Source organism: Crocuta crocuta, unplaced genomic scaffold (genome assembly GCF_008692635.1).
Source record: "Crocuta crocuta isolate KB4526 unplaced genomic scaffold, BGI_CrCroc_1.0 scaffold17, whole genome shotgun sequence".
Classification (NCBI taxonomy): Eukaryota; Metazoa; Chordata; class Mammalia; order Carnivora; family Hyaenidae; genus Crocuta; species Crocuta crocuta.
This window is the reverse complement of record NW_027532041.1, coordinates 5,469,403-5,482,169: the sequence shown is the minus strand read 5'-3', so window position 1 is coordinate 5,482,169 and position 12,767 is coordinate 5,469,403. Positions and strand designations below refer to the sequence as shown.

At 40.1% G+C, this 12,767-nt stretch overlaps 1 protein-coding gene across 1 annotated transcript in view; it reads left to right on the top strand.

Annotated features, from left to right (window-relative positions):
• ZNF385B (zinc finger protein 385B) overlaps nt 1-11,177 on the top strand; it is a 326,144-nt gene extending 314,967 nt beyond the window's left edge. The window contains exons 11-12 of the mRNA XM_077776342.1: nt 10,746-10,928; nt 11,100-11,177. Of these exons, the coding sequence (XP_077632468.1) occupies nt 10,746-10,928; nt 11,100-11,177 (261 nt within the window). The remainder of the gene's footprint in view (nt 1-10,745; nt 10,929-11,099) is intronic.
• Nucleotides 11,178-12,767: the final 1,590 nt, after the last annotated feature.

The window sequence follows — 12,767 nt, the reverse complement described above, 5'->3', positions numbered from 1 at the left end:
TGTATTGGTCAGGGGAAAAAAAAAAATGTATCTATAAACCATTCTCTGACTATTTTTCCATGGGTGTGATCTGGCTTAGGGACGACAAGGAATATTTTCCTGACAGACTTGAAAACTAGGGTCTTCCTCACACGTCTGTAAATAACTCTGGAATCCAACTGGGCACATTCTAGTGTGGAACAAAAATAGATGAACGAACACAAGTGCTTACTTGTGGACACCATCTTACCAACGGATCACAATGTTTCCCTTTTACGGTGTACTGTTGTTGACAGGGATTGTGTACTGTTCTAGACCCAAGTACTGTTGTATCCTGTGTAGTACTAGATCTGTATCTCTTGTCTGAATTCCACATTTTTTTTAGTCGCTGTGTAAATGTTAGGAAGCAAAGTAGCTTGAATTCTCTCTTTAAGAGAACAAAAGATAATGTACTTTCTTTATTTTACGTTTCATTTGGTGATATTGAAAAGAACTAGAAAGCCATATAACATAGCTATAATTACTATCTGTTTGCTATTTTTGTTTAACTTATTTTGTAGCTTCCTCACGAGTTTGAGTTGCTAAGCAAATGTATACAACCAGAAAAAGAGCTTCCTCAATTGCACATTCTTGCACCTCTTGTGCATTCTGCAAGGAGACAATGAATCCATGTATTTCTACGTAATTATCTTCATTTTTAACCTGTTTTCATTTGTAACGATGCTACATAATTTTGTGGCTCCCTAATGCAATAATGTACAGAAGATAAAAAAATTTATAATTGAACAATTTGTCTTTCTGTTCACTGAATATGTTGCAGGTCGCGCTCCCATGCCCCCCTTTCTAAACTGATATCAACAAGACTGGAATGTTTGTGGTATCAGGGGCAAGAGGCATCATAAAACAACAAAATAGAGTAAACTCTTTTAGAGCATCTATATCTGCAATCTGTAAATGGTAAAATGTCTGTGTATTTTTTTAAATGTACCTTTTCAATAAAAGTACAAAAAATAAAAATCTGTTTGTGTTTTCAAAGTTAGTTTCTCCTGAGATACTTCAATTTGAAATCATCCGATGAACGATTTTCAGTAGGTGCAAAGATTGCTCCTCTTTAGCATTTTCAGCTCTTATTCAAAGCATTTTTATTTGTCATGTTTATTCATTACTGTTCACAGCATCTGCAGGACACAAGACCTTACTGCTTTTTTCCTTCTGAAGCCCTACGAAGTCGGGCCAATCATAGTAGTAGCCTGATAAAAAATTTGTGACTCTGATTTTTTTAACCTGCTATAAAGTCTTCTAAATCCCTAGCCCATCTGTCATTTGTGTCCAGGGCTTTTACGATCTCCTTCCACTCCATTCCAACCCCTTCACCTTTTCCAATCAGGCCACCTTTTTTTTCCCTTTCACCTCATTCTCTTTTTAAGCATAAAGATCAGTATGTCACTATTTGTCCTGGTATCTCTTGCTGCTTAATGAACTACTCCAAAACTTAATGGCTTGAAATAACAACCATCTTATTATATCATGATTTCAGGGGTCAAGAACTCCAGCAGGCTTGGCTGGGCTGTTCTTCTATTCCTAGAGGGATCGATATGAAGTCCCTTGTAATACTTAGCAGGTGAGGAGGCTGGTCTGGAGGCCCAAAATGGCTTCACTCACGTGTATGCAGGGATGGAGATGGCTACAAGGCTGAACTCTGTTCGAACACTGACCAGACGACCTACACACGGCCTCTCCAGCTATGTGGTCTCAGGCACTTACATGGTAACTCAGGGCTCCCAGACTGAGAGCATTTCAAGAGGCTTGGGTAAAAGTCAGAAAGCTTCTTATAAAACTGTCTCCAAACACCTGGGCGGCTCAGTCAGTTAAGCAGCTGACTTTGGCTCAGGTCATGATCTCTCAGTTCATAAGTTCGAGCCCCACGTCTGTGCTGACGGCTCAGAGCCTGGAGCCTGCTTCAGATTTTGTATCTCCTACTCTCTCTTCCCCTCCCCTGCTCATGCTCTGTCTCTCCCTCTCCCAAAAATAAAAATAAAAAAATGTTTTTAATTATAAAATGGTCTCAACACCCCCAGAATGTCACTTGTGCTGCATTCTATTGATCAAACAAGTCACTAAGCCCAATCCAGATTCAAGGAAAAGGAAAGTATTCATTTTCAATGTGAAAAAGAGCAGAGAATGTATGGCCATCTTTAATCTACCACTCCATTACAGAATTTTGACGGGAGTGGTAACAAAGCTATGACAGAGCCCCTTTTCCCCCATGTTAAGTCCAAACCACGCCAATTCTTTTTCTTTAATTTATTTTATTTTTTTTCCTTCATAGTTTATTGTCAACTTGGTTTCCATATAACACGCCAATTCTTTTTCTTTAATTTTTTATTTTTTTTCTTTCATAGTTTATTGTCAACTTGGTTTCCATATAACACCCAGTGCTCATCCCCAACAAGTGCCCTCCTCCATGCCCATCACCCCCTTCCCCCCTCCCCCACCCCTATCAGCCCTCAGTTTGTTCTCAGTATTCAAGATAAACCACGCCAATTCTTTAAAATGAGAAAAATTGGGGTGGAGCGGGACCTAAATTCTATTTCTAAAAAGTTAAGGCCAGAGGATGGCAATGCAGCTGTGATATATGGCAATAGGCTGGCTTCCTTTATCAAAGAGTTTATCCAGTGGTTCAAAAATTGTTGGCCTTAATATTCTAGGCTTCTAATTAAGTGAATTTTAGAGTCTATTAGAATTCTAGTTTGACATTCAGNATTTGAACTCTGTACTAGTTACTCTAAACTGTGGTTGGACCTTCAAACATGGCTTAGAAACATCATGCTCTGAAGATAATGTGTTTCAGTTTAACGCTTAGGAAAAGTTTTTTTTTTTTTATGAACTCCAACAGCAATTATATTTCATTTCTCTCCTATATCCTCTATCTCATTAATGTTTACTGCTATCCTCAAAAATTTTTAAATGTCAATATTTAAATAGACCCAGGAATTTGCTGATTAGATTTATAGTTAAAGATTCTGAAAAATCACCTCAGGGAGGAAGTACGAAAGAATAGCAATTAATTAAAATGGCTGCCTCCAAAAGATGCCAAGAGTAGCTTCACATAATGATGTATAAAACACTATCAAGCAGATATGTCGTATCCACCCTGATTCTGAGGTGGCAGAGTGGGTCAGTCCTGAGGGATGTGCATAATAGCCCTTCCTCTGCCATGTTTAGTGGGGAAAGACTACCACTCTACCCCTCCGCTAATTGGGAAACTTAAAAAATGTGCTGCTTCCTCTGATGTAGCCTAGCTCTGGTCTATGTAGAATATGAAAACGGATCTCAGATAGAATTGCCAGATAAAATACAAAACACCTAGTTAAATTTGAATTTCAGGTCAACAAGGAATAATTTTTAATAGAATATTTTAATCAGTTTAGAAAGGTATTGGACATAGTATAACTGTGTCAGAGAAATGAATAATATTTGGGATATACTTATACTAAAGAATCTCTGTTGTTTATCTGAAATTCAAATTTAAGCCTATATTTTAATTTGCTAAATCTGGCAACCCTTGTCTCAATAGTAGTCCTCTTCATCTCAAGCAACATGATTCTTCAGGAAAGAAGTGACCTCTTGGGTATTCACAACTAAATAACAAGCTTTTAAAGGCCCATGTGAGAGGTACTCACAAATAGGCAGAGGAAGGAACTTACAGTAAATAAAAGTAAATGATATATGGGCATTGGATAGGTCCCTGACACGGGAAAAGGTAGCCACAGATGCCCCTTACTGAAAGCCACACTGATCCTGCTTAGCAGCCCTAAACTATCGTAAAAGTAAAAAACAAAGTGTTCATTTGTATTATGCACCAAACACACCACCCCTTATTTGCTCCTTCTCTGCCCTAAGAGAATTCTTATATTCTGGAGGATAAATGGTTATGAATTTTTCTTTCAGAGAGTGCTTTAAGAAGAACTACACCACAGTTAATATAGCTGTTAAAGGGAACCATGGGAATTCCCACTGGAAAAAAAAAAAATAACAAAGGAGAAAGAGCTGATAGATCATCAGGTGGAAATCTGGTTGTATTAACACTTCCTTCAGGAATCTAAAGTGATTCACTGAGGAGGTTGAGTTTGGGGGATGTTTTGAGAAACAGGTACCCACTTCCTGGGGTGTCATCAGAGAAAAGGATGTGGCAGGAGGGGAGAGATGACCAGGAACTCTTTGACAGACAAAGATTAAGTCAACATCAAGATGTACATCCTTATCCTTGATAAGCACAAGCATCCTTGGTAACCGGCAGAAGGATTTCATTTCACCTCTGTAGTCTGCTATGTGAAATCTGGCATCTTTTCAGAGTGTTCCTTCCATCAGGTCCTGAATTTGTTAATATGATGTTCCTCAATTAACCTCAGAGCTGATATGGCCTCTTTGGGAAAATCTCAGTTTTGATACTTCAGTAAATTGAGGTGGAGCTGTGTAGTGCAAGAGCATATTCCACAGGGGATGCTCATCTTTGCCTCCTTCCTTTCTCCAAGTAATTAGCTCCATGGGGGAATTTATCACCACAGATGTGGTGCAGGCTCTCAGCAGCTATGCAATGTAACTGTAGGGAATTGCCCTGGTTTCTTTGGCTAAAATTTCCAAAACCAGTATTACTATACAATGTATTCTTCTACTCACCAAGTACTCATACTGTGTCACCTCTCTGGTTGTCAGATTCCTTCTGTGGATACAGTGACCATATCTTCATGTCATATTCACCTATCTTAAGAGGATTGGACAAGCTAGCCATTCAGCACCTCCGTTTCATTTTTTTTTTTTTAATTTTTTTTTTAATGTTTTATTTATTTCTAGGAGAGAGAGAGAGACAGCGTGAGCAGGGGAGGGTCAGAGAGAGAGGGAGTCACAGACTGAAACAGGCTCCAGGCTCTGAGCTGGCAGTCAGCACAGAGCCCGACGCGGGGCTCGAACCCACGAACCGCGAGATCATGACCTAAGCGAAAGTCGGACGCTCAACCGACTAAGCCACCCAGGCGCCCCTCCGTTTCATTTTTCTTATGGTGGAAAGTTAAAATTAGGATGGAGGAGAATTAAACAAGAACAATACACAATTTGCATTCAAAAGATCTGAATTCAAATCCTATCAGGTCATCTATTTCTTAGTTCGGTGATTTTAGGTCAGAAAATTATTTTATAGGGGCTCCTGGGTGGCTCAGTTGGTTGAGTGTCTGATTTCAGCTCAGGTCATGATCTCGCGGTTCATGAGTTTGAGCCCTGTGTTGGACTCTGTGCTGACACCTTGGAGCTTCGAATCAGCTTCAGATTCTGTGTCGGCCTCTCTCTCTGCCCCTCCCCCAGTCGTGCTCGCTCGCGCTCTCTCTCTCTCTCTCTCTCTCTCTCTCAAAAATAAACATTTAAAAAAATGTTTTTAAAGAAAGAAAAGAAAAGGATTTTATGTTATTTTCCCAGAGCCTCAGTTTTTCACATTATAAGCAGATATAATGGGCCCAAATCACAGGGTGGTTGTGAAATACAAGTCAAACGGAACATGTAAAATGTCCCTGCTAGTCATAACTTGCTCTATTGATATTCATATACAGATAAATGAGATCACTTTTTCACATTTTTAATTTTTAAATTTTAAGTAACATTCTCTCAAATTAGCTAATTTTGAGTCTTTAGCATTAATCTAGACTCAGGGAAAAACACATCTATAATGGAGAACGGATAGTAAATTCATTAATTTTATATCCCTATTCACAAGGGTATAGAAAAAAACAAGGGTATAAAGTAATATGAGATAACAGAATAAAAGTAAATACAAAGCATTTGCACAATGTTTGAAGTTTCTAAGTCTTATGTTCCATATAATAAAAATAGAGTTTCAAGTTATAAAAAAATCAAAACCTACTTGATATTATAAAAAAATTACAACTGCTGTTCTAAAAACTTTAAAAACTTCTTTCTGACGAAAAGAACTAAAAAAAAAAAATCACTATAAGGGAAATAAACATAGAAGAAAAACTAAGAAAAATATCTACAATCTATATGAAATATATAGTTTCATATTCTTATCATCCAGAGAATGGGAAGGGGAAATGCTTCCAGAAAAGAAAGACAAACAATCCAGTAGAGAGCAGGCAAAATGGCAATTCAGGAAAAAAAACAAAATATATACAAATTCTTAATAAACATGACAAGGTATTTGTTACCACCTAATACAAATGAAATCAATCTATCTTTGATCTACCATATTGACAAAAAATATATAAATTTTCTAAACCTGTATCATTGAGAGCGGGAAAGTGGGCACATTCATGCATGGCTAGTAGTAATGAAAGTTGCTTCAGCTTTTCTGGAAGGATGGTTGGTCATATGTATCATTGTCAATTACCCGTAACATTTGGCCCAGGAATCCCACGTTCAAGACTTTATCCTAAGATACTGATCCTTTATATTTAAAAAGATTTATGCACAAGTATGTTTCAAAATACTGAAAAAATATTCATCCATAGGGAATGAGTAAATACATTACAGAACCCATGTGCAGTGAGAAACAGCACAGCCATTTTAAATGATGACGTAATTCTTAATTACTGACATTAAAGATGTCCATGATATGTGTCCAAGCAGGAGAAATAAAAGGTTACAGAATAACATGTTGCATATGATGACATTCATATTAAATTTTAAAACTAAACTTGTATGTTGGTAGACATACATAGAGAGACATCTGATTAAAATGATTATCCAGGGGCACCTGGGTGGCTTAGTCGGTTAAGCGTCCGACTTGCGCTTAGGTCATGATCTCGCGGTTCGTGGGTTCGAGCCCCGCGTCGGGCTCTGTGCTAACTGCCAGCTCAGAACCTGGAGCCTGTTTCAGTCTGTGACTCCCTCTCTCTCTGACCCTCCCCTGCTCACGCTGTCTCTCTCTCTCTCTCTCTCTCTCTCTCCTAGAAATAAATAAAACATTAAAAAAAAATTAAAAAAATAAAATGATTATCCAGACTGAGAGAAGTTACTCTTGAGTTGTAGATTTCCATATGGCTCTACATTTTATTTTTAACTTTAGTATAATTTGAATTTATGTAATGAACACATGTTGCTGTTTCAGAATCATGTAAATACAACCATTTGTCATATTATAAACAAAACAAATGACCTGCACTACACAATGACACAGAGACAATTTGCGAAGACTCCAAGAAATTATAACTGGAAAATAAATGGGCAATAAATATCAAATAAGAATAGTTAATTGAAAAACAAAAAGCAAGAAAAGAGCTTTAGTGTTATTTCATATTTTTTTTCCTGCCTTGAAAAAAAACTATTTTCCTGACATGTTGAAAAGTGCAGTTAGGTCACTTTGAAAAAGGAAACACCCAATTGCTTAAATAATGTAAATAGCGTCTTAAGGCTTATGATTCTCAGGGGACCTTGGTGGCTCAGTCGGTTAGGCAACCAGCTCTTGATTTCAGCCTTGGTCATGATCTCATGGTTCCTGACAGGCCCGCGTCTGGCTCTTCGCTGTCAGCATAGAGCCTGCTTGGGATTCTTTGTTTCCCTCGCTCTCTGCCCCTCCCCTATTTGTTCTGGCTCTCATAAATAAATAAACAAACAAGCAAACTTTAAAAAAAAAAATGTAAGTTGGGGCACCTGGGTGGCTCAGTGAGTTAGGGATCCAACTCCTGGTTTCGGCTCAGGTCATGTTCTCACAGTTCACGAATTTGAGCCCCATGTTGGGCTCCATGCTGACCATGCAGAGTCTACTTGGGATTCTCTTTCTCTCTCTTTCTCTGTCTCAAAATAAATAAATAAATATTTTTTAAAGAGATTTATGATTCTCAATGCCTCTCACAAGGATTCTTCCCCTCTCTCTCCCATGTTCTGGGCTCTTCTGTTACTCAACCAATTCTGTGCCTTTTATGACTAAACACCAATTCTTTGGGAATTGTATAACCAGTGCATAGATTTATATAGCCACAGTTGTTTTTTGATTGTGAAAGACTGTGCCTATTTATTCAAGTAATGGCATTATTATAAGATCAAAATGTATCTGTCTTACACTGCTGATTAGAGTTGCATTTTTACTATAGTGTAGAGTTTGGTGAATAGGCCACCAACTGAAAGAAAAAGTAGACTTTTTCCCTCTCTCAGAGGACCACCATCCCAGGTATATTTATCTGATGTTTTCTTCTCTGCAGTGTAGGCAGTGGGGAAGAATTGCTCATGAAAAAGCACAGACTATATAACTACTTAGGAAATTTCCTTGAAGAGCCCCTGACAGCATTTAACCCCTGCAAGGCCCAAAAGCTTCAAATGATAAAAGGATAGCACAAAACACACGCTCCCTTTCCTGACAAGGAGTCAGAATACTACCCAGATCCTCTCCTAAGATAATTCATTATTTGAATGCCAATAGCCATTTCACTTTCCAGTAAATATAAACAGGTGGTACGTGAGACCATGTTAACGATGAAGCTTGCACTATAAATAGGAAAAGCCTCTAGTGATGAATCACTCTGCACTTTGATTTCTGGCTCTCAAAGATAAAGATCGGGAGGCTCCTCCTTGTAGCTTCTGGTAATAGGAGGCTCTGCTGAGATGCGGTATCACTACAGATAGCCAAAAGTTCACATCTGTTTTAAAACCAAAGCCTAGCTCTAACTCTCACGCGTACACTTTGCAACGTGGCTGAGACCATTTTAAATCAATATACTGAACAGTTAAGCACTGAAATTAGTTTGGAAGCAGGACACCAAGCAAGAGTGGAAAAGTGCCACTGGTCTCAAACCAGAAAGCAAGGCTTTTATTACAGTGGTTACTTGGCTTTGCCTACAGGCGAAAAAACTTGACTGACTGCTGAGTCTTCACCGAGGTATAAAGCACAACCTGGACGACAGATTCTAAAAGGGCAGTGTGTGGGAGAGTCAGCCAGAGAGCTTGCTAAAATGTCTATTACGGCGGGGCCCTGGGTGGCTCAGTCCATTGAGCGTTGAGCATCTGACTCTTGATTTTGGTTCAGGTCATGATCCCAGGGTTGTGGTCTCAAGCCCTGCATGGGGCTCCGTGCTGGGTGCAGAGTCTGCATAGGATTCTCAATCTCTCTGTCTCTGTCTCTCTCTGCCTCTCCCCTGCTCATGCACACATGTGTGTGCACTCTCTCTCTCTCTTTCTCTCTTTTAAAAAAAAAGTACATTACTAGGCCCCATCACCAAAGATTATTATGCAAGATGGCAGGAGTGATACCCAGAAATCTGTATCCTAACAAGCCCACCTCTCCCCCAATTTCCCCTTCCCAGTGTAACATGGAGAAGACAGAGTGGTCTGGCTCATAAAATCAAAGAAAGCTTTATTGGCCTCAGGATGCCTATGGACCCCTGGGTCTAGGTAGTGCTGTGTATCAAGTCCACATTTAAAGCATTAAGCTTTTCCAAAGACTATACTGAGTGGAGCAAACTTGAGGCTAAAACTCCAAGGAACTCCATCTCCAAACAACCAAACACTTTTAGGCAAATAATAAAGATTTTCAAATGTCTTAGAAATGAATCTGCATGTTTTTCCCCCTTGCAAACAAAATCTTACATATAACCCTTATTTAAAAACAAAACAAACAAAAACAAAACAAAACAAAAATGGTTTGTAGTGTGTGATTCTAGTGATTCAAGACAAATAGAGGAATCAGATGATCTCTAATTGAAGAAGAGAAATAAGAGAAAATAGGTTCTGGGTGTTTATGAAAGAACTTAGGCTACTACTTTAGCAGCAATTCTAGAAAAGTGTGGTTACTGAGGTGGCTCTCAGAGGGAGATCTCTAAACTGTATCCATTATTATTATGGACTAGGAAAGCATGACTGTATACAAATATAAGAGAATACACCAGAATACCTTTCAAGGAATCTATCTCATGATTCTTTCTAATAAGCCCACTATGATACTAAAATTTGGTTAGTATAATAATTGATTTATAAATCAGGATATCGGGTATCAACATAAGTTTCTTTTTCACTTACATGAATCATTGTCCCTTCGGAATCAAGTGTCTGAATAACTTCTAGAAGTTATTACCCATTGTCCTGCCTTCTTAAGCATGATATACTGGCTGAAATTTTTTCCTGATGAGTCAAGTTCACCACTAAAACCATCATTTGTGACACATATGTAGAAAATGCCATATAGTCATGGAAAGAGCAACAGACCAAGAATCAGAATTCACAAACACCAGTCTTACTGGGCATATATCCTTAAGCAAGTTTGAGACACAGTATCCTCATCTCTAAAATAGGGACAATATTACTTGTCCGGCACGTACCAAAATTTACTGTGAGGATCAAGTAAAAAGAACGATAGTAAATGCTCGATACATTTTCAGCTATCGTATGACTGGCATGATGGGCACTGCACATACCTGAGAAACAGATGAGGAGCCGAAACACACAGAGATTAAGTACAGATTTATCCCAGACAGACTCCTGACAGCTTCCCCGCTCTGCTGTCAGTGCCGCAGATTTCATGCCCAAAGCCTGCGAATCATTTGTAGAAACACAGAGCTTGTGAACCACTTACAGAGATACCTGCTGAGACATGACATCTCAGTAATATAATAGGACGAAGCTTTCAGTCTAGTCCCATTTAACAGCCACTTACTGCTGATGTCAGACACTGGAAAGAGGGTAAGCGGGTAAGAATGGTTTCCGCCTTCTGGCTAAGAAGTAGGGGGTGGGGGGCAGTGGAGACAACACATGTGAACAGTATTTCAATATAGAATGTAAGCGGAAGAAAGACAACTAGCCCAGGTGGTGGGGGGAGCGAACGAGTGGCGGGAGGGGAGGCCGAGGAACACTCCCGGAGGACAGGAGAGCTGAACCGGCAAGAAGCAGCGTTCCTAAAAGAAGAAATGGCGCGAGGAAGCGCACAGAAGTGTGAACTACGGTCTCTGGAGGGAACCGTGAGCACTTCATTGGGCTAAAAATGAGAGACGGGCCGGGTAAGGGTTGGCTGTTAGGTAGATGTGGATCAGTCATGAAGCACCTCCAGGAGACGTCTAGACGAAATCCTGTGGCGTGTGGGATCATGAGAGGATTTTAATTGGCAGTAACGCGATCAGATTTGCATTTAGGGAGGTCTTTTTGGTGGAATGGGAGAAGGTTGTATGGACCAGAGACAGTTTCGAAGCCACAAAAATGACCCGAACTAGGGCCTCGGTAGTTTAAAACTATGAAATGGTTTCGGCAGCACAAACCACCACACAGAAGCTACACGGCAGCGCACGATGCCAGGACTCTCTCAGCAGCTCGAGGCCGGGAACCGCAGGGCCCTGAGCCGAGGCACAGGACCCCCCGGGTCCTCGCTGAGAGCCCGCCTCTGTCATCTCCCTGCACCACGTGCGCTACCGTGCACTAGTGAAGCCTGAGCGGAAGGAGTGATGCGCACAAGGCCGGAGCTGCTGGGCACGTAGAACTATTTGCCCTCACCCTGCGTACCCCAGGTGATAATATGCTCAGAGTCCCGCTGTTTACTTTTTTGGTGTGTCATTTTCCTTAGTGTCAACTTGCAAAGCCATCATCCCTCACCCTCTAAGTCTCTGTGAATGGAGAATCAGAGAAACGGGAGGGTTAGAACTCTGTGTAAAATAAGAACAGAGCTCCCAGAGCAGCCTGAGGGATGCTGCCAGGAATAAAGCGGGCTAGAACCATTCTTAGTCTTCTTGACATCTGCTTTAGCTGCTCAGCGGCGGCATTCTCACCCCTTTCTTACTTTCAGGTGTTCCATACTGTTTATACGTTGAGTCATAGAAATGGCTTCTGAACATGTATTCTCAATCACTATTGTACCATACAAATAAATACTCAAATTTTTTAAGTTTATTTATTTATTTTGAGAGAGACAGAGAGAGCAAGCAAGCAAGGGAGGGGCAGAGAGAGAAAGAGAGAGAATCCCAAGCAGGCTCTGTGGTATCAGCATAGAGCCCTATGCAGGGCTTGATCTCACAAACGGTGAGATTGATGGCATGAGCAGAAATCAAGAGTCAGACGCTTAAGGGACTGAGCCACCCAGGTGTCCTAATAATCGTCTTCTTCATTCATTCTACAAACCATGATGTGCCAGGCTCTCTGTTGAAAATACTAGAACAAAGGAGACTCCCATTTGGCCCTGACGGATATTACTAAGACCTTTAAAGAGGGCAAAGTCTCAGGTACTAGGTTCATTTTTACATGTGTCTGTCAGTTTGTTTTAACTGGAATTGATTTACTTTATTTCTGATAATACTGAGACGAGTTTATTTCAGAGGACCTCATCCTGTCTAAGGATCACCTGAGGATGTTTCAAAAACTATTGGGGCCACGGTCTCAGCGTCACATCAACTGAATCAGGATTTCAGGTGATGAGTAAACCTTAAATCAGGATTTTCAGGATTCCCAGGTGTTGACAGGAAAACAAATAAACTATCCAGGTGATCTTCATGAGAGCCAGGCTTCAAAAACCCTAATCATTCAGAGCAGAAGAGGGACCACAAACATGAGGGGAAGAGGAGTTGGGTGCCACTGGTCGCTATTATTTGAGAGCAAAATACATCTTCCAAGCTGAAGGAACAAGACAAACAAATCAGCTTTTGAGGTATATGAGCGGTGGGGGAGGGGAGGATATCTTAGTTACTTAATGCCCTATATTCCCTCAGACCAGCATCTAATCCACCAGTGTGTGGAACTACAAACCACTGAAACTGTTAGCTGGCACTATGTTCATGGACATCTGAGGAGAAAAATGTTATCAATTTATTACTAAA